This window comes from Acomys russatus, chromosome 18 (assembly GCF_903995435.1).
Source record: "Acomys russatus chromosome 18, mAcoRus1.1, whole genome shotgun sequence".
Classification (NCBI taxonomy): Eukaryota; Metazoa; Chordata; class Mammalia; order Rodentia; family Muridae; genus Acomys; species Acomys russatus.
Window position 1 is genome coordinate 5,289,738 of NC_067154.1, and position 22,332 is coordinate 5,312,069.

A 22,332-nucleotide genomic window follows, 5' to 3' on the forward strand; every position below is an offset into this window, starting at 1 on the left:
GATTGGAGCCTCTTAAAGGGGAATTAGAGACACTCAGGGACGTCAGTCAGCTTGAAAATCTTTGTGTTCACAACTTCAGCTGCGCAGCCTGAGTACACACACCACCTCCCCATCCTCCATTAAAAGCAAGACCCGGCTTTGTGTGTCTCAGTTTTGGTGGCCTCTAGGATGCTGCTGTGTGGCAAATTCAAGGTGACAGATGCAGCGTGAAGCAGAAATGATGCTCACCAGAGCCACTGCCTTTTCTTCTTAAGTCCTGGATGTGGGGCATGGGCATCTGATATCTCTTCCCTACATTTTAGATGGGGTCATATCTAATTTAGTTATTAAAATATTGTCCCCATTTTTAAAATTTGGCCTGTTCTTTTAAAGTCATAACCTTTAGCACCAACTCTTACTAACTTTATATTTAAAACAGATTTCTTATTTTACATTTTTATATACATATGGCAAAGAAAATTTGAATGCAGTAGCAATGATAAAACTTCTATCATGACTGCGGTGCCATCCGTGTCAATACTTTTAAAGCCAGTAAGTAGAAAATACCAGTTGATCATGGAAGATAAACCTTTAAAGTAGAAACCTAAAGACTGTAACACTGAGGAGCCTGGTTAGATGGAAGATTTCATTCAGGTATTTCTTGCCTTTTTTAGCCTAATGGAAAAAATATAACATGTTATTACATGTACTGTGAAAGAAATGAGAACATTCACCTTGAAAACCCAAGAAAATCTATCAATCACACTGCCTGCCTTTAGAAGTTTGGTCACAATCAGAGAAGCAGAGGTGGGACCTGGACAGACAGTGCATCCGCTCCTAAGCCTGGGCCCCTAACCAGGAGACTGTCTTCATCACATACGCTTTCCTTTGCCATTAGTGGAGTTAGAGAAACTGCACCTGAGAGCTCTGCATGGCTCGGGCATAGCAGCTGGGCTGCATCAGCTTGTCTGTCTGGGCCTGGCCTGGCCTAGCCTGCCCCTGTCTTTTTTGTACTTATATCCTAGCTGCCTTTTCCTTTATCCCTGTCTGATTTGGAAGCCTCGTTTAATAGCTCTCAGAGGAATGGACTCACTTTGGGAATTTTTTTTTCTTTTTGTACTAGAAGGCTTTTTTGTTTTGTTTTTTTCTTCAGCCCTGGAACGAAGGCTGGGAAGGAGATATATTCTGAGTGTGTTCTGGGCTTATTCTACTAGGCCTGTGTGACATTTGGAACTTGATTTGAGGTCTCAGCTGTTTCGTTTTCATGTGGAATTGATGGAGCATCTGCAGTCTCTGCCATCTTTTCAGTCCTGTCTCTGTTTCTCTGGATTTCCTGTTTCACACAGCGAGCGACTGTACCCTCAAGCTTGCTGGGTGGGAGCCCCTCTTCCCTTCCAAGAGGAACCTATCCCAGTTTGCAGGCTCCTTCAATGGAATGAGGAGCTCAGATTCTCATGTACAGGTTTTCCATAGGATGCTCCATTGTTTTTCCTCTTCTTTGTGTATGAAAGCTCATTGACAGGACTGCGGGCCACTGACTGACTCAGATGTTCCTTTTAGGGAAAGTATCAGCCCTTGGATCAGGTTGTAGTGGACGACATGTTTCCAGATTGCGTCTTGCTGCTGAGATTTCCTGAGCTTGAGAAATCACTTCGGCACGTGACAGAGGAAAAAGGTATGGTGTCCAGGTCTTCAGAACCAGGCTGTGGTCATGTGGATCTGTGAGGTTTCCACAGGGAGAGCTGGAGAAGCTAAGGTGCTGCAGTCATCAAAATGGAAGAGCAGGGGAGCCTGAGCTTGGATGGAGCCAGAGGGAAGCAGCTGTCTTGATGCAGACCCGGCTGTGTGGGCTTCATTAGAAGTATGGCCTGATGAATGTTTATTACTAGGCTAAGTATTATTACAGTGGTATTTTCTACCTGCTAGCCACCAGTGAGAACACAAAAATGAGCCTTTACCTGGGGCAAGGCAGATACTGTGTTTATATCATTTCCACCCCACTCTCTCAAACTTTTACAGTGTCTCCCCACTCCCTCTCAAATTCATGACCTCTTCTTTAATTATGAGTGTGCAAGCGTGCGGCACACACATGTGCATGTATGCATAAGTGAATATAGCCTGTTGAGGCATTTGCTATTGCTCATATGTATATGTGTTAAGGACCAATGACTGGGGATTGAATAGCCTATCAGAGGAATAGTTAACCTCAAAATTTATGATGTAAAGAGTTCCTAGATAGAAAGCCTAGCTGACTTTATGTAAATTGTATTTTACTTTAAGGAAGAAATAATACTAAGAACAAAACTATTTGCTCAGACATTTTCAGCAAATAGATGAGAGCAAATTTGTGAAACTAAAATGTTATAAGGTCAGAAATGGCTCCAATACCAAAATTAAAGCTATTATAAAAAGAAAATTTGACTAACATCTTTGGCCATCACAGACTGAAAAATCTAACAGAAGAATGTTAAAGAAAATTAAATCAGGAATACAAAGTTTGCTGAGCAAATTTGTATATTATAAAAGAAGAGCTGCCATCAATGTCAGTAAATAGAGAAAAGGCAACTGACAAAAATCAGTCATGAAATACATTTGAAGTGAACTTTCTCACTCTGATCAAGGTGACCTTGGCAGACTCTTCACATCATCCCTGTAAAACACCGAACATACTGTCTCCTTTAGACCAGTTCGAGGAAGGAGCTCATCTCTGTTTTCATCTTGGCAGACGTTTTGGAAGGTCATTATGATGAGGAAGAGAGAAGGCAGGCAATTTAAGAATAACTGTAAAGCCACCTTTCTTCATGGACAGTTCTGTGTGTGTAAAACCCAGAGGGACCTACAGAAAAGAAAGCGAGGTTTTGGGATGCACAGGCCATGCACAGATGGCAGCTGTGTGGTCACGCGTCGTGAAGGCACAGTGTGAGAAGGGAGCTTTGAACCAAGTACCCATAGGAAGTAATGGACATTGGGTAGAAAAAGAAACTCGAAGTTACTTGTTGAATTAAATGCAAAGGTAAAAATGATTTAACTTCTAGAAGAAAAAGAACCAAAACATCTGTGTGATCTTGAGAAACTCTGGTATTCCTTAGGACACAGAACCACCTGTGTAAAAGTGTACCTTGCATTTCATCTGGTAAATATCCTTGGTTTTTAAAGAGACGCAACTATGACCACTTGGCAGCTTTATGTAACCCAGTAGTTCACTCATAATTCTTGTTTTTAGCCATGTTAAAATATGTATCAGAGCAAAAATTTGAGTCAGGATGCGGCCTCTCTGTTTTGATTGTTTTGTTTTAACCACCCTAAAGAGCCTTAAAGTAGAACAAATCAGTTGTTCTCTTAGATGGGTCAGCACATGCAGCCTCTGTAACCAGCACCACACCACAGTGCTGAGGAAGGAGCTGCTGCACATGGCAGCCTGGACACATCTCTCAGACAGTGTTGCATACACTCCGCATGCCCCATTTCAAATAAGCTCTAGAGCAGTGGGTCTCAACCCTGTGGGGGGTTGCAGGTCAGACATTCTGTACATCAGATACTTACATTACAGTTCACAACAGTAACAAAATTACAGTTATGACGTAATGAAATAATTTTATGGTTGGGGGTCACCACCATATGAGGAACTGCATTAAAGGGCCGCAGCATTAGGAAGGTGGAGAACCACTGGTCTGGAATAAAACAGAGAGGGATCTATACCAGGCACTAAGTGGCCATCTGAGAAGGGAAAGGCGGGAGGACTGTCGGTGTTCATGGAAACTTTAGTGTAGATACATGTTTCAGTTTGACTCATGAGGTTGTGATAAAACGGCCTGATCAAAGGAGTCACTTAGGGGAGAAGGGCTTGTTTTGGTTCACAGTTCCAGGTTACAGTCGCAGAGCAGGACAGTCAACACAGCGGCAGGAGCTTGGGAGAACTGCTCAGGTTCCAGCCACCGTCCTGTGCAGAGCAGCACATTCATGCCTGTGCCTGCTAGTTCTCAGCTGGTTGTGCCTGCTCTTACACAGCTCAGAACAGAGCCACACAGTGGGCAGGCTTCCTACCCTAACCAACACAAGTGAGATAATCCCCAGACACGCCCACAGGATAACCTGATCTAGGTAATCTCTTGTTAAGATTCCCTTCTCTGGTGAGCCTAGATTTTTGTCAAAATAACAGGTAAAAAGTTAACCTCACAGGGGAAGGTACCTACATGGTCTCTCCAGGCTGCTCAGATAGTTCACACTAACAGTGGAAATGTACACTCTCTATGAACAGAACACCTACATAGTGTCTAGTCAGTCCACCTACATAGTGTCTAGTCAGTACACCTACACAGTGTCTAGTCAGTCAGTCCACCTACATAGTGTCTAGTCAGTCAGTCCACCTACATAGTGTCTAGTCAGTCAGTCCACCTACATAGTGTCTAGTCAGTCAGTCCACCTACATAGTGTCTAGTCAGTCAGTCCACCTACACAGTGTCTAGTCAGTCAGTTCACCTACATAGTGTCTAGTCAGCACACCTACATAGTGTCTAGTCAGTCCACCTACACAGTGTCTAGTCAGTCAGTTCACCTACATAGTGTCTAGTCAGTCAGTCCACCTACATAGTGTCTAGTCAGTCAGTCCACCTACATAGTGTCTAGTCAGTCCACCTACATAGTGTCTAGTCAGTCAGCACACCTACATAGTGTCTAGTCAGTCAGCACACCTACATAGTGTCTAGTCAGTCAGTTCACCTACACAGTGTCTAGTCAGTCAGTCCACCTACATAGTGTCTAGTCAGTACACCTACATAGTGTCTAGTCAGCACACCTACATAGTGTCTAGTCAGTCAGTTCACCTACACAGTGTCTAGTCAGTCAGTCCACCTACATAGTGTCTAGTCAGTCCACCTACATAGTGTCTAGTCAGTCCACCTACATAGTGTCTAGTCAGTCAGTCCACCTACATAGTGTCTAGTCAGTCAGCACACCTACATAGTGTCTAGTCAGTCAGTCCACCTACATAGTGTCTAGTCAGTCCACCTACATGGTGTCTAGTCAGTCAGCACACCTACATAGTGTCTAGTCAGTCAGTCCACCTACATAGTGTCTAGTCAGTCAGTCCACCTACATAGTGTCTAGTCAGTCCACCTACATAGTGTCTAGTCAGTCAGTTTACCTACATAGTGTCTAGTCAGTCAGTCCACCTACATAGTGTCTAGTCAGTCCACCTACATAGTGTCTAGTCAGTCAGTTCACCTACATGGTGTCTAGTCAGAACACTTACGTAGTGTCTAGTTCTTGAAAAAAGTCATTTCTGACCACACACTAGAAGGTAAGGCTTCTGATTGGATCCACACTTCCCACCTCCCAGTCTATCTAGAGAGGCGGTATCCAGGCAAGGCAGGAATAGTGCTGTCCCATAATTTGAGCCCCAGTAACTAGGGACACATGGTCTGTGGGGGAAGGTAAATTGTTTTGCTGTGGCCTTACTGAGGTTCATTTACGGTGTTACCCTGCCCTTTGGGTTTTTTTTTTTTTTTTAAGCTTTGTTGAGAAAGGTTATGGTTTCCTCAGGTGAAAGGAAACTGAGTTGGAAAAAGAATCCAAGAAGTCTTGGGAGGTGGAAAACCAAAGGAGCCAGTTTAATGGGTGCCATGTTGGAGGGGCTGTTTCCATGGAGAGTCATTGAGCAGAAATGCTGGAGTCGGGAGACCTCCTTGCTCTGAGGTCCAGGCTGGGGCGGGAATGCTACTGGTCTTGTTTACTAGTCTAGTGCTTTGGGCAGTTTACTTGAAGTCACTCCAATGGGGTCTCTGTCTCTCTGTCTCTGTTTCTGTCTCTTTCTCTCCCTCCCACCGTCCCTCCCTCCCTCCATCTGTCTTTTTTGTTTGTTTGGTTTCTTGGCACAGGGTTTCTCTATATAGCCCTGACTATTCTGGAATTCGCCCTGTAGACCAGGCTGGCCTCAAACTTACAGAGATCTACCTGCCTCTGTTTCCCAAGTGCTGGGATTAAAGGCGTGGGCCACCACCACCTAGCCCAATGGGGTCTCTTTAAGAGTCACTTTAAGGTTACTTTCAGGGCAGTGGTGATAATGTATAATTCCAGCACTCAGGAGGCAGAGGCAGACAGATTTCTCTGAGTTCAAGGCCAGCCCAGTCTACAGAGCTAGTTCCAGGACAGCCAAGGCTACACAAAGAAACTCTGTCTCCTAAAACAAAACAAAAACGATTAAGCTAAAAAAAGTGATAAAATAATTTTCACCTGAGATTTGCATATGAAAAGAGCTTGAGGAAATGCCAGTTCCTGCTGCTACTGTTCACAAATGCCATTGTCTTTTTTTTTTTTTAATGTATGATAGACACTGTACTGTGATTTATGTGTGTTGTCTCCTGCTCTGTTCACAACAGTCACTTAGGGAAGCCCCACTTCCTTTATATTGGAGGAAGCAGGTTCTGAGAGTGATGTCATATCCCGAGGTGATGACACAAGCTGGGTGTGCATAGTCAGGCAGGTAGCTCAGTCTGACTCCACCCAGGATGGGTAGGAGAGCCTATGTCAGGAAGTGGGGTTCTTCCAGGATGCTGGAAATCAGAACAAAAGAAGCAAGCAGCAGAGGCGAGCCTTTCATGGGAGATGTGAGCCCTGAGGGTTTCTGGAAAGTATCTTCGGGTGTGAGTGGAGCTTCTAACAAGTCACTGGTGTGCTTTCATTGTGAGGCTGTGTTGTCACAGTGTCTGACTTGTGTACTAGGTGGGAGATGGCCTCCTGAGGAGTGCAGTCCAGGCTAATAGCATTGTTCTGCAGTGGGCCATGTGGCCAGACAGTCCTGGCTCTCGAGGAGCAAGACTTCTTAGGCATGTGACAGAATGTCCTTGCTTCTTATGTTGCCAGTAACATTCTCAGAGGTGACCGTGGGGCGACCCCTCCCTGTCTTGCTGCACTGGGGAGGAGACACACTGAGGCTGAGGCTCAGCCGCATTTAATAGCCATCAATAAACTACCCTAGAAAAGCAGTTTTTATTTCATGAGGCCCAGAGGGAGCAGAAGGGAGCTCATTCTGTGTGGCTCCCTGTGGAGTCTGCACTGGCCACAGGCTTTCCAGTGGTCATAAACATGACTCCTGCGTGGCTGTAGAGAAGGCCTGGCGGGAGGAAGAAGAGAGCCTGGAAATAAAAAGTGTTACGCAGGAGGTCCTGGTTTAATGACTCAGTGTATAAAGCCAGGTGCATTGTGAAGAGAGAAGTATCATTTATAAGAGGTGGAACTTTCATCCCTGTCAGGGACCACACTGAGGTCACCATGAATGGAAATCCTCCTGACTGTATTGGTAAGACATCAAGAGGCACATGTGTCTGTCTTTTACGCTTCACTAATCCCACTGGGGAAGCACTCAGTAGATCCACCCCCACCCCCCCCCCCCCACCCCCACCCCAAATATATACAGTGAATTTCCCAGCAGCCTGCCTTACTTTGATTCCCACCCCAACTTTGGGATTTTCATTTTTATTGTGAAGGGATGTGTTTTATTGAAAACATCAGAGTGAATTGCTCAGAAAAAAATAAGGTTGCTTAGCATGTCAGTGGCCCCATTTTTAAAATTGTTTTCTTCTGAGTTGCTTGTATGAGTTGAGGAACCCTTAAAGTCCTGTTGGCTTGTTGGTGGTTGATTTCTGGGGCACTCAACTCTGCTGGGTTTGTTTGTTTGTTTGTTTGTTTTTCTATCTCAAGTATGTTCTCAGGTTTAAATCTTGAGTTTTTGAATAATACAAAGTGCTATGAAATGTCTTTAAGTTACCAATTTGTGTATGTATTTTGTGATATAAGTATGGCTTTTGTCTAATTTATTATTACTGAAGTTCTTATTTTTCTCTTTTACTGCAATGCAGAAGTAAACAACAAGAAGTACTGCAAGTATAGCCCAGAGAAGACCTTGCAGTGGCTGGCAAAAAAGGTGTGTGGCCTGACTAGCCCGCAGGATCAGATCCACAGCCGCCCTGAACACCCAGAAAACATGCCCGTGGGATCCAAGGCTGATCAGAACCCAGTTTTCTTTGATTGCGTGGTCCTGGCCCGGGATGCCAGGAGCTCTTGTTGTTAGGTGTTGCTCACATAACCTGGGGGAGTCGTTTCTCTCCATCCTCACAGCACCCCCACTATGCTCTGTGGGTCTCAGAAAGCCTTTGTGCTGAGATCATTCAGCTCTGAGCCTCCACTTCTTGAACGGTGCAGCCATTTCATCTTCTGACAGCTGGTGTCTTAGTCACTGTTCTGTTGCTCTGAAGAGACCCCATGACCGGGGCAACTCTTACAAAAGAATGTATTTAATTAAGGGTTGGCTTGTACCTTCAGAGGTTTAGTCCATTATCATCATGGTGGGGAGCATAGCAGCGTGCATGGTGCTGAAGCAGTAGCTGAGAGCCACATCCCAGTCCATAAGCACAGAGAAGCAGAGACTGGGCCTGGCAATGGACTTTTGAAAACAAACTTCCTCCAATAAGGCCACGCCTCCTAATCCTTCTACAGAGTCCGCTCTTTGGTGACTAAGCTTTTGAGCCTATGTAGTCATTTTATTCAAAGATATAGCTGGCAAAGATAATCCTAGGTGCTTAAATGTTTCCTGGGTATCAGGTGGACCAGAAGCCATCTGAGAAGTCTTGGCATTCTGAAGTTAAGTTGAAAGTTTGTCCCTGTGTTTACCTCCTAGGTTAACCAAACTGTGGCAGCATTGAAAGCCAATAATGTGAACGTTGGAGCCCGGGTACAGTCTGCATATTTCTCTGGGGATCAGGTTTCCAGGGACAAGGAAGGTAAGCAGTGGGTTGACACTGAGTTAACCTGTCTGCTCCTGGAGGGTTTCAAACTGCAGAAGCTCCCTGTTCTCCTGTGTGGGCACACAGATGTGGGCAGGGGTTCTTCTGGTCTCAGACACTGACCGATTCCAGCCGTGGATGGCACCTGTCACTAACTGTGACTTGAATCATTTGTTTGGTGAACAGTGTTTTATGCTAATGGTGATAGTGACTCTGAACACTCTTGCTACTCTTTACAAAGTGTGTGTAATGACATGTATAGCAGGCGTGGCATAAGAGGCAAGGCTGTGCCAGATTCCCAGCTAGCAAACAGTGAAGCTGGAGCAATGCTCATGGGGGATCTCAGACCACGTGACCTTCGCCCTTTGGCCTGAATGAAGGTCATCCTGTCTCATGGTCCCAGTGGGGGGTAGCTCTTTACAGTCCCTGTGGACCTCACTTCTCCTGAAAGAGCCCTTTATGTTCTAGTAGTGAAAATTAACTCACTTGGCAAATGTTTGGCTCATATTTTCATCTCCCTTCACTTCTTTCCTTTCTCCATCTGAGAACTGGCTCTGGAGTCGCAGGCATGCTAGCAGACTCTACAACACTGCATCCTCAGCCCTCTTTCTAATTTTCATTTTAAGACTAGATCTTACTAGGGGCACCTTTTCTTTTAGGTTATTAAGGTACATTATTTTGGTTTTTTTCCAGTATAGTTACCTTTTATCTTTCTATGTGTAATTAAATAAAAACAATAAATTAATGCAACTCAGATTCTTCGGTGGTGGGACAGAAATTCTTCTGACCTTTAAATCCAAATCAGTATTTACTTGTCCTGAGTTACAACTAACTCTCAATTTCTTAGATCAGCCATAAACAAAATAAGTACATCTGCCCAGGCTATAGCTCATGAGTCAAGTGTTGCCTAAGGCTCATGAGGCCCTGGGAGCAGTCCCCAGCACTGCATGAAAGTAACAGTCAGTTACAAGACAGCCAAGGACCAGCTGTGAGAGGCCCTCATTTAGGTAGGCTTTCAGTCTGTTTTCCAGCACCTTGCTTGTAGGCATAGCTATTGCTGGGAGTGGCGGGCAGCAAGCTTGCTGGGCTGAGTTCACCAAGTGGAAGGATTGAGTCAAGTTGGTTGCTGGACGGATAGATCAGCCAATCAGTGAGTAAGTTATATTTTTTAGGTAGGAAGAGGGATGTTAGAGATTATTTAGAGGGATCTTCTCATTTAAAAAATGGACTTGTCTGATTTTAAAAGTCAGACTTATCTTGGCTGATAAGTGGCTTGCTCTGAGAACAGTGCTGGCAGCAGGACTCCCCAGCAGAGGCTCTGGCTGACCTGGTCTTACTGTCCCGCCACGAACCCATTTGATGCACTTTGCTGCTCCTGTTCCCACCCTTTTCTCTTGGTGTATGCATCAGTTACATTTGTGTGGCTGTGACAGAAGCACCTGAAGGGAGCGAGGGAGAAAGGTTCTTTTGGCTCCTGGCTTCAGAAAGGTGTCATCGTGATGAGCAAAGATATAGTGTTAGAGGTGGATCAATCCAAGATGGCAGGAGCTTGTGCTACGTGGTCGCAAGTGGAGAGTGGAGCCAGAAACAAGAGCAGGCATCCCTTTCAAAACCCTCCCCTACTGATGACCTCTACCAGCCAGGCCTTACCTCCCGCGGGCTCCACAGCCTTCAGACCAATGCCGCCCACTCTAGAAACAAGTGCTAAGAGCATGAGCCTGTGGAGAGTACTTCAGATTCCAGCAGTGCGATATTAGAAGCAGCAAATGACATGTCGTGGCTTTTTCACAATAGTTTGGCTCTTCATACCTGCACTGAATAACTACTACCCAGAATCCCAGCACATTTTAAGGAGAGTTTGATAAAAAATTTCAGTTTTGCATCATCTGAATTCTGTGGTTGAAGACCAGCCTGCCATTTTTAAAGTAATCCTGAGACACTTGCCTCCCTTAATTTGAAGGCAGGAGCGAACCTGGACACAGATTTGTACTTCATGTGCCCTTGTTCAATAATTAGCTTTCTATTTTATTGAAGCAAGTTTATGGATCCATAAAAAAAAGAGATGCAAATAGTTGATGCTGTTACAGCTGGCTTGTGATTTTGGTTGTTTGGGACTTCAATTAAGAAAACTGGCCCGAGTGTCTTTGATTTGCAAAGTGGTATTTAGGGCCATGCACTGTGCATTGCCTCTGTGACAGCATCCCATATTGTATCTCATCTACTGTATTTTTCCTCCACTGATAGGAAGGTCTTAATATCCCTGTTCACCAGGGCAGAAGCTGAAACTAGAGTTTAAATGAATTTCAGAGAGCAAGAATTTGAACTTGAATCAATTTGACTCAAACCACTATAATTCTTACTAATTATTTTTCTTTCATTCCCTATTCTGTTTCTTCCAGAAGATTATGTTCGATATGCCCATGGGCTGATCTCTGATTACATCCCTAAAGAATTAAGTGATGATTTATCTAAGTTCTTGAAGTAAGTGTCACTCATCTTCAGCCCTAACTCACAAGCTCCTTTGTGCGTCTTTCTGCCAGTAGGTTCCTCTGTGGCATGGCATGGCAGGTTGTGGTGTGATTGTATCCCTGAGCTGTGTTCTACTGTGTGAACTGGAAGTTGTTTTTAATAGACAGTAGGGAGAATGATTTGATTTGGAAGAAAACTGCAGCAGATTAATCTTAGGGTTAAAATTACTGCTTTGTATGGTTTTAGAGAACTGTACATAATAAATGTACATGTTAAAATTTTATCCCTTATGGCAGTTAATTTTGCTCTTTGTGGTCATTTTAAGAGAGAGATGGGCAGTGAAAAGCAGATGGTAATAGTTTTAAAAATTGCATGTAAAAGCACCTTCATGATGCTGAGTGCTCAGCTCACTGCAGAGCAGTGTCTTGAAGGGCTGCAAGAGTGGCTGGTCTTCAGGATCACATGACTTGTAGCCTTCCTTTATAAAGATCTTTAATATATATTTTTAAAAAGACTTTTTCTTAAAAAAAATAAAAATAAATAAATAAAAGGCTTTTTCTTGTTACTTTTCAAGATATTAGTAATTGGTATTAAAGCTTTGTGTGTGTGATGGTTTAATAGCTTTTCCTGGTCCTGATTAAATCCTTTTCTTCTTTACTCTGTAATAGGTAGTAATAGAGTTGTTACTTACAGCCCCTCTGTCCTAGTTTGCTCTCTGTTGCTGTGATATACTACTAACCAAAACCAACCTTGGAAGGAAAAGGTTATTTTGTCCTACCTGTTACAGTCCATTTCCAAGCGAAGCCTGGCCAGGGACCTGGAGCAGAAGCCATGCTAGTAAGAAACACCACTTATTGGCTTGCTTATGGAACTTTCTTACACATTCAGGGCCCACCCTGCCTGGGGGGGGGTGCTGCCCACAGTGGGCAGGGCCCTCTCTAATCAGTCAAGACAGCACCTCACAGACATGCCTACAGGTACAGTCTGTTCAAGGCAGTTCTTCAGCTGAGGTTCCTCTTCCTGGGTGATCTATGTTGTCATAATAAAAAACTAGCCAGTTCCCCTACTTCAAAACACTGTAGCGGAAGCTGGTGTCCTTACTAGTTAGGGGTGTGGGAAGCTTGCTTTTACTAACTGTCTCTCTGCTTGACAGTCATCTGGACTTTCCAGCTGTGTGACTTGATAGAGGAATTTGTTTCCTTTACATTATTTTTGTTGATTCTTCTCTTTCCACTGAAATTTGGGTTAAATATTTTGGGTGAAAGATAATGAAAACTACACTATTTGACAGAGAGATATGTTCATGTGGCTTTCCCCAACAGTTACAGCACTTTTCTGTAAAATGAACTTTTATTTGCCTGCTTCAATTGTTGTCTCAGAGGATTACTGCCTCTGTCTGCTAACCTAGGCTTAGCCCTGGAAGTTTCTAGCCTCTGTACAATATAACCTAGGCCTAGAATGTTTCAGCCTCTGAGACTTACTGCTTAATAAGCTCACCCTTCCTTGTTCTTTCTGAGCTCTGGGCTGGCTGGGTCAATTCAGCTGTTCTGGATCTGGCTTTTCTCCTGGCACCTGAATTGCTCTATTTGGCCTCAAACTAACTCAACAATCTGCTCTCATCTCCTGGCTTCTTCTCATTCTGTGCCTCATTCATTCTTCACCTAAGTTCTCTCTGCAATCTGTCTCCATATTACCATCCCAGTAAAACTAACTGTGCTCCCTCCCTCCCTCCCTTCCTCCTTTCCCATTGCCCCTTAAATAGCTTTCCTTTCCTCTCTCTTCTCTTGAGAGTTGGGTGTATCCTATTCTGTCAAATCTTCTCTGATTCATCACTTTCTTTTTCAGCCACTCGATTAGACATCACTTACAAACATGGTTGCTTCCTTCTACCAACTAACTTTACTTTCATTTGTTTGGGATTAAAGGTGTGTACCACCAGGCCTGAACCTAAGCTTTTCTTTACCTGATACCTGATCTATATCAGGTTGGCCTTGAACTCAGATCTGCTTGCCTCTGCCTCCTAGAGTAAAGGTGTGTTTGTATTCCAGCCAGATCACACACACCTAGAAGGTCTTTGGATCTGGTCCCTTGCCAGAGCAGCCATGTTCTCAATTAAAATTCTTCTACAAGGTCCCCCTTTCTATTTAAGCTAAAAATTGTACACAGTTTAACTTTAACAATAGATACAGTTATCAACCCCACAAACTTGACAGTCCAAATGTTCTTATGAAGATCCACCCAGCTGTTGATGCAATGATCCTCCATAATTGCAGTCCTGATTATCTGTCCTTCAGCAACACTTTTCACTTTTAAGTAAATGCTAACATTGTTATTTCTGAAGAAACAAAATGTTCCTCTGCCAAATGCAGTCATGGAGGTGAAAGCAAAGCAACTCACTTAAACCAATGGGCTCTAACTGTGTGCTTCTGCTCAGATGTCTCTAGTGTAGGGACGTGAGGGCAAGGTTTCGTTCATTCCGTGAGACTGCCTTCACTTCAGGGAGCAGGATGTATGTGGAGCTCAGGGCTCTTCACCAGACGAGACTCCTATGCCTTGGCCCAGCCTCCCTTTGTCTATGGGAAGCCCTGACCATGATTCCTTTTTAACTTCCTTAGGCTTCCAGAACCTCCAGCCTCATTGCCACACCCTCCATCCAAGGTAAGAAAATGTGACCAAGGTGTCTTTTGAGACTTAGAGAAATACTTGTGTTTGTAACCATCACATAAGCCTTTTCTATTCTATTTTAAAGTGGATAGAATCTATCTTGCATGACATGGGTTTACTTGAACTCTGAATTGTATGACTGTTTTCATTTGTATATTTTTTCTGGATGGTGAAAAACAAGTTGGTTTAACAAGACACCTTTGTCAAACATATATAGGTGGGGCTGGCAGTCTGGATCAATAACTATAAGAGCTTGCTCCTGCTCCCTTTGCAGAGAACCAGTGGTCAGTTCCCAGCACCCATAGTAGGTGGCTTACAACCGCCTATAGCTTCAGCTCCAGGGATTTGATGTCCTCTTTGGCCTCGGTGAGCACCTGCGCACATCGTTGCATACACACATACACATAAATAAAAATAAAATAAGTCCTTAAAAATTCATTACAGATATATAATGAATTTTTAATTTTTATTTATCTATTTATTTATTCTACTTGAGATAGGGTGTCATTATATGGCTCAGGCTGACCTTGAACTTAGTTCTGCTGACTCAGCCTCCCAAGTCTGGGATTACAGGTGTCTGCCAGCCATGCTGGCTGAAATCTCCTTGCATTGACTCTACATAGAGCTGAAAGTCATTTCGTCAAATTTAATTGTCACTGGCACAAAGGGGGCACAGAGCATAATTTTTCTAACATAAAGAATCCTTTGAAAAAAGACTGACCTGGGCTCTTCACTTTGAAATGAGCATTGAGTATGTTTGTCATCTGTTTACTAGGAATTCTTTATGTGTTTGTGTTCATGCGTACATGCAGGTGTATGTGCACATGTACACATGTGCATGTGAAGGCCAAGGGACAGTCCTTCTGGAAACACCGTCCCCCTTGTTTTCCTATTTGATTGTCATTGTCTCTTACTGGCCTGGAGCTCACCAAGTATGTCAGACTGGCTATCAAACAAACCCGAGGGATCTGTGTGTTTCTGTCTCCCCGGTGCCAGTGTTGCAAGCATGTATCACTGCATCCCCTTTGTTGTGAGGTGCTGGAGACCTAACTCCACTTCTCTTATTAGCATGTCAAACATCTGTCTCCCCGACCTTCTTGGGACCCCTTTCACTCTTCCAGAAATCCTCAGAATTGCCACCCCAACTCCTCCACAGCTTGTGTTAATTTCTCGGATCCAGATGGAGAAGGTGTCCAGGTATTGGCTACACCTGGTCACAACTGTAGCCTGCCTCACAGTGCTGGCCACATCCTAGGTCCCTATGTGCCCCTCCAAGACGGGATCAGGCACACACCCTTGGGTGTATAACACTACAGCAGAGTCCGGATGCCTTGAGTATAGCATGCTGTGGCTCACACGCCCCCAGTGTTCATTGTTTGACCCTTCAGGCTGGCCAGCGTGCTCAGGACCTCTTCCTGTCCTGTTTGCTCATCCCAGGTGGCGGCAGCTTTAGAAGCTTTTCCGGGAAGCCGGAAGTGCATCAGCTGGAAGTGCTTCTCAACCTTCCCAACACCACAGCCCTTGACAGTTCCTTGTGTTGTGGTGGCCGTCAACCATAAGATTATTTTCACTGTATATTTCACTACTATAATTTTGCTACTGTTATGAATTGTAATGTAAATATGGTTGGTCGAGCCCCCCCCCACCCCCCGCCAAAGGGTTGTGACCCACAGATTGAGAACCACTGACTTAAGACAGTGGTAAGACTAAAGCACACGTGACTTTGGGTTTCCTGAACAGACGGTGGTGAGACTGCTCAGCTCAGGTGCTTAGTGAGGGCACAGCCACAACACACAGCAAAGCTGTGCTTCAAGAGAATTCTTTTCATAAAACCCATGGTTGGCTGCATTTGACCTGTGGGCCTTACTCTGCCAAAATGTTTAGAACTCAGCATCTCATGCTCCTGAGCCTCAGCCTGGTCCTAGCTTGTTTGTAGCTCCCTACTCCCTGTGTGTCCTGGGGATTCTGGTGTTCAGAGGGCACACTGTACTGGATAATATAGTGTAGTTTAACATAGCTAAGCATGGTGGTGCACGCTTTTAGTCCTAGCACTCTGGAGACAGAGGCAGATGGAACTCTGAGTTTGAGGCTAGACTTTCAGGACAGCCAGGACTACACAGAGAATCCTGTGTGGTCCACCAAACAAACAAACAAAAACAAAAACATCACAGGATGTCTCTGGCCTCTGACCTTCCTATTTGTGCCCAGGAGTTGACTTGTTTCATAAGATATGAGTGCTTGTTTTCAGGAATCTGTGCGTGTAGTTATAAAGGGTTCTGTTTCTATTATTTTATTCAGTTCTTTTGTACCAGCTTCCCAGTCCATAATGATTCAGACTTTTAAATACCAAATAATAGAAATATTACATCCCCTTATTTCCCAGTGTATCTAGCAAAATTATGCCAGAATTAGCGTACAAACTAGTCACGTGCAGAAGATAAGCACTTGAATTAGTGTTTTGTGTAGATTTGAGCTTTTAAAGCACCTTTTCTCTTAGAACATGTTAAGTGTTTGTATGATGATGTCCTTGTCTTATGTACCAGCAACGAACAGTAGATTTTTATGTTTGACTTTTCAGTGAAATGAGGCATGTCCAAGTGCTTTATAATGCCACCTCTCTGTGATATGTTTTTAAATTAATTTATTCCTTGACAATTTCGTGCTTGTACATAATATATTCTGCTGGCACTCCCGCTACCCTCTCAACCTCCCTCACTGCTACAAATCCCCCCTCTTTCCACCAATCCCCACCCTTACTCTCTTGTCTTTTTATTTTGGTTTTGGTTTTACTTTGTAGCCCATTAGGTTTAACCAGCCCCCACCCCCAATGTGGAGTCAACCCCTGCAACCAATTGCTACATCACCTGAAGATAGTTACTTCTTTTCTCCTCAAAGCCCCCAATTCCCATTAGTTAACTAGGGTGGGAATGGGAGCCACGGGTCTGTCTCCATCTAGGAGTGAATGTTCCCTGGCTGTGTCTTGTTCACTCTCCTTCCAGGTTAGTGCAGCTGTTGTGAGCTCGTGAGTGCCACAGGCGTGCAATGCATGTAAGCCAGGCTCATGGCCTGCCTCTCAGTGGGCTAGCTCTCTCATGGTTTCCCCCCTTTCAGTGATGTTCTCTGAGCCTCATAGAGATGTGGGATCCCATTTAAGGCTGAGCACTCAATAGCCATTTGTTTTCAACACCTTGACTCAGCACCATGAGGCTACATTGGCCAGATTGCTTTAAAGAGAACTTTCATTGGTCAAGGCGAAGGACAATACTAATCTTGAGTGATTCTGTCCTGTTCCTAACTTCTGCCACTTCTGCCAGTTCTCTGAGCACCTGCACACCCTACCCTGAGTCAGTGGAGGAACACTTGCCATAGAGAAGGGATGCAAACATCTCCGTGACTTCAGGTTCAACTTTCATATTGGCAGCTGCCAGCTCTGCTCTTCTGGCTGAAGGCCTGTCTAGTTCATGTGCGCCTCCATACCAACCTGGCCAGGGAGGTGCATTCTTTTGATTTATCTTTTGAGACAGAGTCTCATTCAGTCGTTCAAGCTGGACTGTAGCTCACTCTGTAGCCCAGGTTGACCCTGAACTCATGACAATCCACTTGCCTCATCCTCTCAAGTGCCAGGATCGCAGGTGTGTGCCACCACACCTGGCATCCTTCCAGTTACTTTGTGCTGGTGGGCTGTCACTGAGTAGTAATCCACCCTTTGCTAGAGATTGCGCTATGGCCAAGAGAATCCCTCCTGTTTCTTTTGGCATTTCAGAAATTCAAGCGTCTCTTTACCTTGTGTCCTGTGGGCTGTGAAGGAGGAATTGGGGGTGCGTCTGTGTTTCTCAGGCACTGCTGCTGCCGTGTGTGCATCTGGTTTTTTCAGAAGAGTTTACAGGCCTGTGTAAGCCCCAGTTGTGATCACCATGCCATCTGCCCTCTGCACAGCAGCAAGGCCCATCCATTCGCCTCTGCTTTCTCTGTGAAGACTGTGGTGTGGCTGCCGTTCTTCATTATGATCGCTTGATATATTAAGAGCACAGCCCTTAAGCTCTCACCTGCGTACGGGCAAAGGGAGTCCATGAATGGTGAAAACATATGACGGTTTGACTTAGCTGCATTGGGCCTAATGGACAGAGTGTGTATGAAGACTGAGATTCACACACACACACGCGCGCGCGCACACACACACACACACAAATGTCATTTTGAGAAAACATGAGGCAGAAGGGGCAGCAAGATGACTCAGGGGATAAAGACGCTTGCTGCCAGTTGAGAGTTCTTGAGAGTGATCTTTGGGTGTGTGTAGTAAAAGCAGAGAGTCAGTTTCCTCAAGTGGTCCTTTCTCTTTCACAGTGTGCGCGCTGTGGCATGCACATACCCACACATGTATGCAAGTAATAAATAGATGAATTTCGGTTAGGTTGGTTTTGGTTGGTTTCTTGCTTTGGTTTGTTTTGTGTTTAGTTTGAGATCTAGCTCCATATCCTCTGCTTACCTCCTGGAGAGTTTGTTTCGGTGCCCTGGGCTGGGGGTGTCTGTGGATGTATGGGGAAGCTGAACGGGTCGATAAAGCAGAACAGGAAGCTGTGCAGAGTTGGTGGTGCTGGGACAACGCTGCCTGTGTCCACTAGTGGGCATTAGAACCAGCCAGGGCTGAAGGGAGCGGCCTGGGCCTGGCAGAGGGCCTCGCGGGGGATTTTATCTCCAACTTCTATGCCTTTTAGTTGATCCCTCAGGTGTCCTTGCAGTCTATAACTACCTAGAAACCCATAGTGCCTGCTACATACAAGAAAACAAAAACAAAAAACCCTACCAGTTTATGTCATTGAGGGACTGATGGAGCCTAGACCTGTCCTCACTGCTTGGAGACACTTGTGGATTAGGATTAGCCCCTGAGGTGCTTGTCAACACGTAAAGGAGTCTGTAAAGCGCGGCTCCCCAGGGTGTGTTTGTTTAGAATGGATGTTGAGAGGGCTGTGTCTGACACGCTTCGCTGCTCTAACATTGCAGAAACTAAAGTTATCAGACGAGCCTGTAGAAGCAAAAGAAGATTACACTAAGTTTAACACTAAAGACTTGAAGACCGGCAAGGTATGTGTGTCCTGGTACACAGGGAGTGGCTGCTGCACAGCCCCCACGGCCTTGCATGTTTCCAGGGAAGGCCGCACTGTTGGCTGCACTTACACTATTGACCAGGAAAAATGATAAACTTGCGTTTCTATCACCCTAATTGATTCAGAATTGTTCACGGTAGTGAACGAGTTAGATTAATAACATTTTGCAAATCCAAGAAAAGGCACATTCGTCCAGAAAGGGCCTGCATTTTACTGTGTGTCCATGGAGCAGTGGATGAGAGGGGAGCGACTTCTCCAGGAGTTTGTTTTCAATCCTACCGCCTAGAAGGTTCCCAGAAACTATAGTAAATAACAAACCGCTCAGGTCTAGCATGCACACTCACCCCACAGATGGCTGCTGAGTAACAGTTCTTGATGGGTTTTGTTTTACACATGAGTCATGAATAATGTGCCCTTCAGTTAGCATTATGAGAGTGTGGGCCATCCCACCTCCCTCACCACAGGGCTCGTGCACGCAGTCATGGGATTCTCTTCCTTCCTGTGTTGGGACATTCAGGTTATCACCCAAGGTTTGCTTGCTTTGGTGAAAGGACGGCACTCGTATTTAGCCCTCCGCTGACCACTTCATTACCCACAGTTTAGAAGACTCCCAGTGCAGAGAGCAGCAGTCTGTTCCGGCGATTGAAGCAGACAGCTAAAATGCTTTCCAGAACTGCAGGGCAGCTCTAACTCCTGGACGCCGCCAGCGGTGTCCTGCATCTCTGCCTGCGCTGAGTGTTACTTTTATTCTTGAAGACATTTCCTTAACTAGAAACGTCTGCTTTTCTGCAGTGCCCGTTGGCCCTTTGCATTTGTACAGACTGTCAGTTGTGAGCCTTGCTGGTTTCTGTGTTGTGACAGCGCTGTTGATCTATGAGAATTTAGTCTAAATTAAGGCTAGTAATTCTTTTCATAATGCATGCAGGGCATAAGAAAATCCCAGTGTGTTTTTAACTTTTTTTCTTGATTTTTTTCTTTTAACAATTGTAAATTTTTTCCTGAGGTTAGGTATATAATTTACATTTATGATTTTTCCATTTTTTCTTTATGCTTCCCCAGCCCAAGAGCATTAACTCCCATTTAGATTTTAGCAATGTATAGTCCTTATATCTTTTTATTAAATTTTATTCCTTGGGCTTTAATAGCAGAAGAAATTCCAATTTTAATACAGTGTTCTGTATACATGGGGACATTGTGGATTTCTCTGGTGGAAATTTTTCTGCCCCATCTTCTACAGAAAGGCCACTTCACTGCCCAGTGGTTCTACCCCACCATAGCAGCAGTGAGCGCAGAACACTGGGCCAGGCTGACAGTTACATGCATGGGGCAGCTTACCACCCAGCCAGATATGAAGCCCACCAAATTACAAGGGACAGAACAAGGGGCCAGATGTGAGATGGTGCAGAGCACATGAGGATTCGTGAGCACGCACTTGTCCTGAGCTCCCAGGAGACAGACTCTGTGTTAGCACAGTCTGTACTTACCTGCATCACCGATACTTCTTACCAGCAAGCCGTGACAGGCAGGTAACGTCATCTCTGTTGCTACCATCTTCTAGCACAAACTTAATAGAAGCCAGAGAAGAGACTGGGACGAGGTGGGAACTTAGAGGGCAGAGTGGTATAGAGTGAGCTTTGGAAGGCGTTTTCTTCTTGCACTATACTGGGACAGCTAGGCTGCAGCCTGGAGTACTCTGCCTTGCAGGCCATCTTTTAAATATGACAGTGCTGTTCTTGCTTTCCTGTAGAGCAACAACAAAAATCACAGTGAGTTGGTGTGAATTCTTCACTGGGTAAATAGCACAGGCTACGTGCTGCTGGTGTTGCCCCCGTTGTCTGCATTATTTCATTAAGTGCACCCTCAAAATGTTCCTCAGGGGGAATCAGAATGAGCCACGTTTCCTCAGCAGGAATTGGCTAGTATGTTCGAGTTCTGAGTAGGTAGCAGGCTTGTTTTCACCCCACTGCTCACGTCCCCACTGAACCCAGACTCACAGGCATGTGATTTGCATGTGTGATGATTTACAAATATTCCAAATCTCTTTTTATTTTTATTAACAGAAAAATAGCAAAATGACTGCAGCTCAGAAGGCTTTGGCTAAAGTTGACAAGAGTGGAATGAAAAGTATCGATGCTTTTTTTGGTGCAAAAAATAAAAAAACTGGAAAGATTTGAAGCGTTGAAAATAAAAAATCCAATGAAGCTGAAAAAGACGCTTGCCTCTTGCTTGTCCTGTCTTCCCTCCTCTTGCTCCTGCCAGCCCCACCCTAAGTCACTACGCTGAAAACGGACAGGTGCTTTTCACATGTTGCCAGTACTTGCTGGAGTTTGACTGCTGTATTAACCAACTCTGGGAAAGTAACTGTGAGTTACTGCGGGGCTTTGGAATGGTTGCTGTGATGAGAGTGAATGGAGCTTCAGAGTCACAGCCTCGTTGGAAAGGCGTGAGTGGTGGCCAGCTAGGCTCTGCTCTGCCCTGTGTGGCTTCAACTGATAAACTGGGTACCAAAACTGTTCATTCTGGTAAATCTTATAAGTAGCCATAATTTTGTTTGTATGAATTCATGTTCTTTGTGAAAAAAAGGGGGAGAGGTTTAGAAATAAAATTTGCAGTCTCTCACTTTTCCATTATGCAGACACAACTAGATAATTTTCTTAGAATAAAAATATTTTCAACAACTCTACAATGATTTTGTTGCTTTTTATACACTGCCTTTTTGTGAGTGTTTCCCCAGCCTCCTGGGTACTCATAAACAGGCTTGTGAAGGCCCAGGTGCAGATCAGGTGGTGGGGATGGAAGCTCTTCCCTTTCGTGCTGGAGGCCCTGGCTTCAGTCGCTGGCACTGCCAAAAATAAATACATGAATACTTTTTTAAATTGCAGTATAATTTTCAATCATTTGGGCATTTAATTATTTAGTAATCACTTTTCTACACAACTCCTGGACCCAAGGCTCGGGGCTCATCAGGAAAAAGGGGAAGAAAGAGTGTAAGAGCCAGAAGAACAGGATTCTGCTGTGGTTAAAAAATACGATTTTCAGCTGGGCAGTGGTAGCTCACGCCTTTAATCCCACCACTCCGGAGGCAGAGGTAGGCGGATCGCTGTGAGTTCGAAGCCAGCCTGGTCTACAAAGTGACAGTGAAGGCTACACAGAGAAATGCTGTCTCAAAAAACCAAAAAAAAAAAAAAAAAAAAAAAATGTATTTTTTCATATATATATATATATATATATATACACATACGCATATATATGGAAACACATTTCACAAAAAAGTTAACATGTAGTGTATATGGTTTCTTAGATTAAAAGGTATCTTACTATGGTTTAAAAAATGT

The 22,332-nt window shown here is 44.5% G+C and overlaps 1 protein-coding gene across 1 annotated transcript in view; it reads left to right on the forward strand.

The window, feature by feature from the left end:
- Window positions 1–21,357, forward strand: part of Rnaseh2b (ribonuclease H2 subunit B) — a 39,916-nt gene extending 18,559 nt beyond the window's left edge. The window contains exons 5-12 of the mRNA XM_051160669.1: window positions 1,540–1,654; window positions 7,137–7,145; window positions 7,836–7,900; window positions 8,654–8,756; window positions 11,159–11,240; window positions 13,844–13,886; window positions 18,894–18,974; window positions 21,058–21,357. Of these exons, the coding sequence (XP_051016626.1) occupies window positions 1,540–1,654; window positions 7,137–7,145; window positions 7,836–7,900; window positions 8,654–8,756; window positions 11,159–11,240; window positions 13,844–13,886; window positions 18,894–18,974; window positions 21,058–21,171 (612 nt within the window). The 3' untranslated portion in view covers window positions 21,172–21,357. The remainder of the gene's footprint in view (window positions 1–1,539; window positions 1,655–7,136; window positions 7,146–7,835; window positions 7,901–8,653; window positions 8,757–11,158; window positions 11,241–13,843; window positions 13,887–18,893; window positions 18,975–21,057) is intronic.
- The last annotated feature ends 975 nt before the right edge of the window (window positions 21,358–22,332 follow it).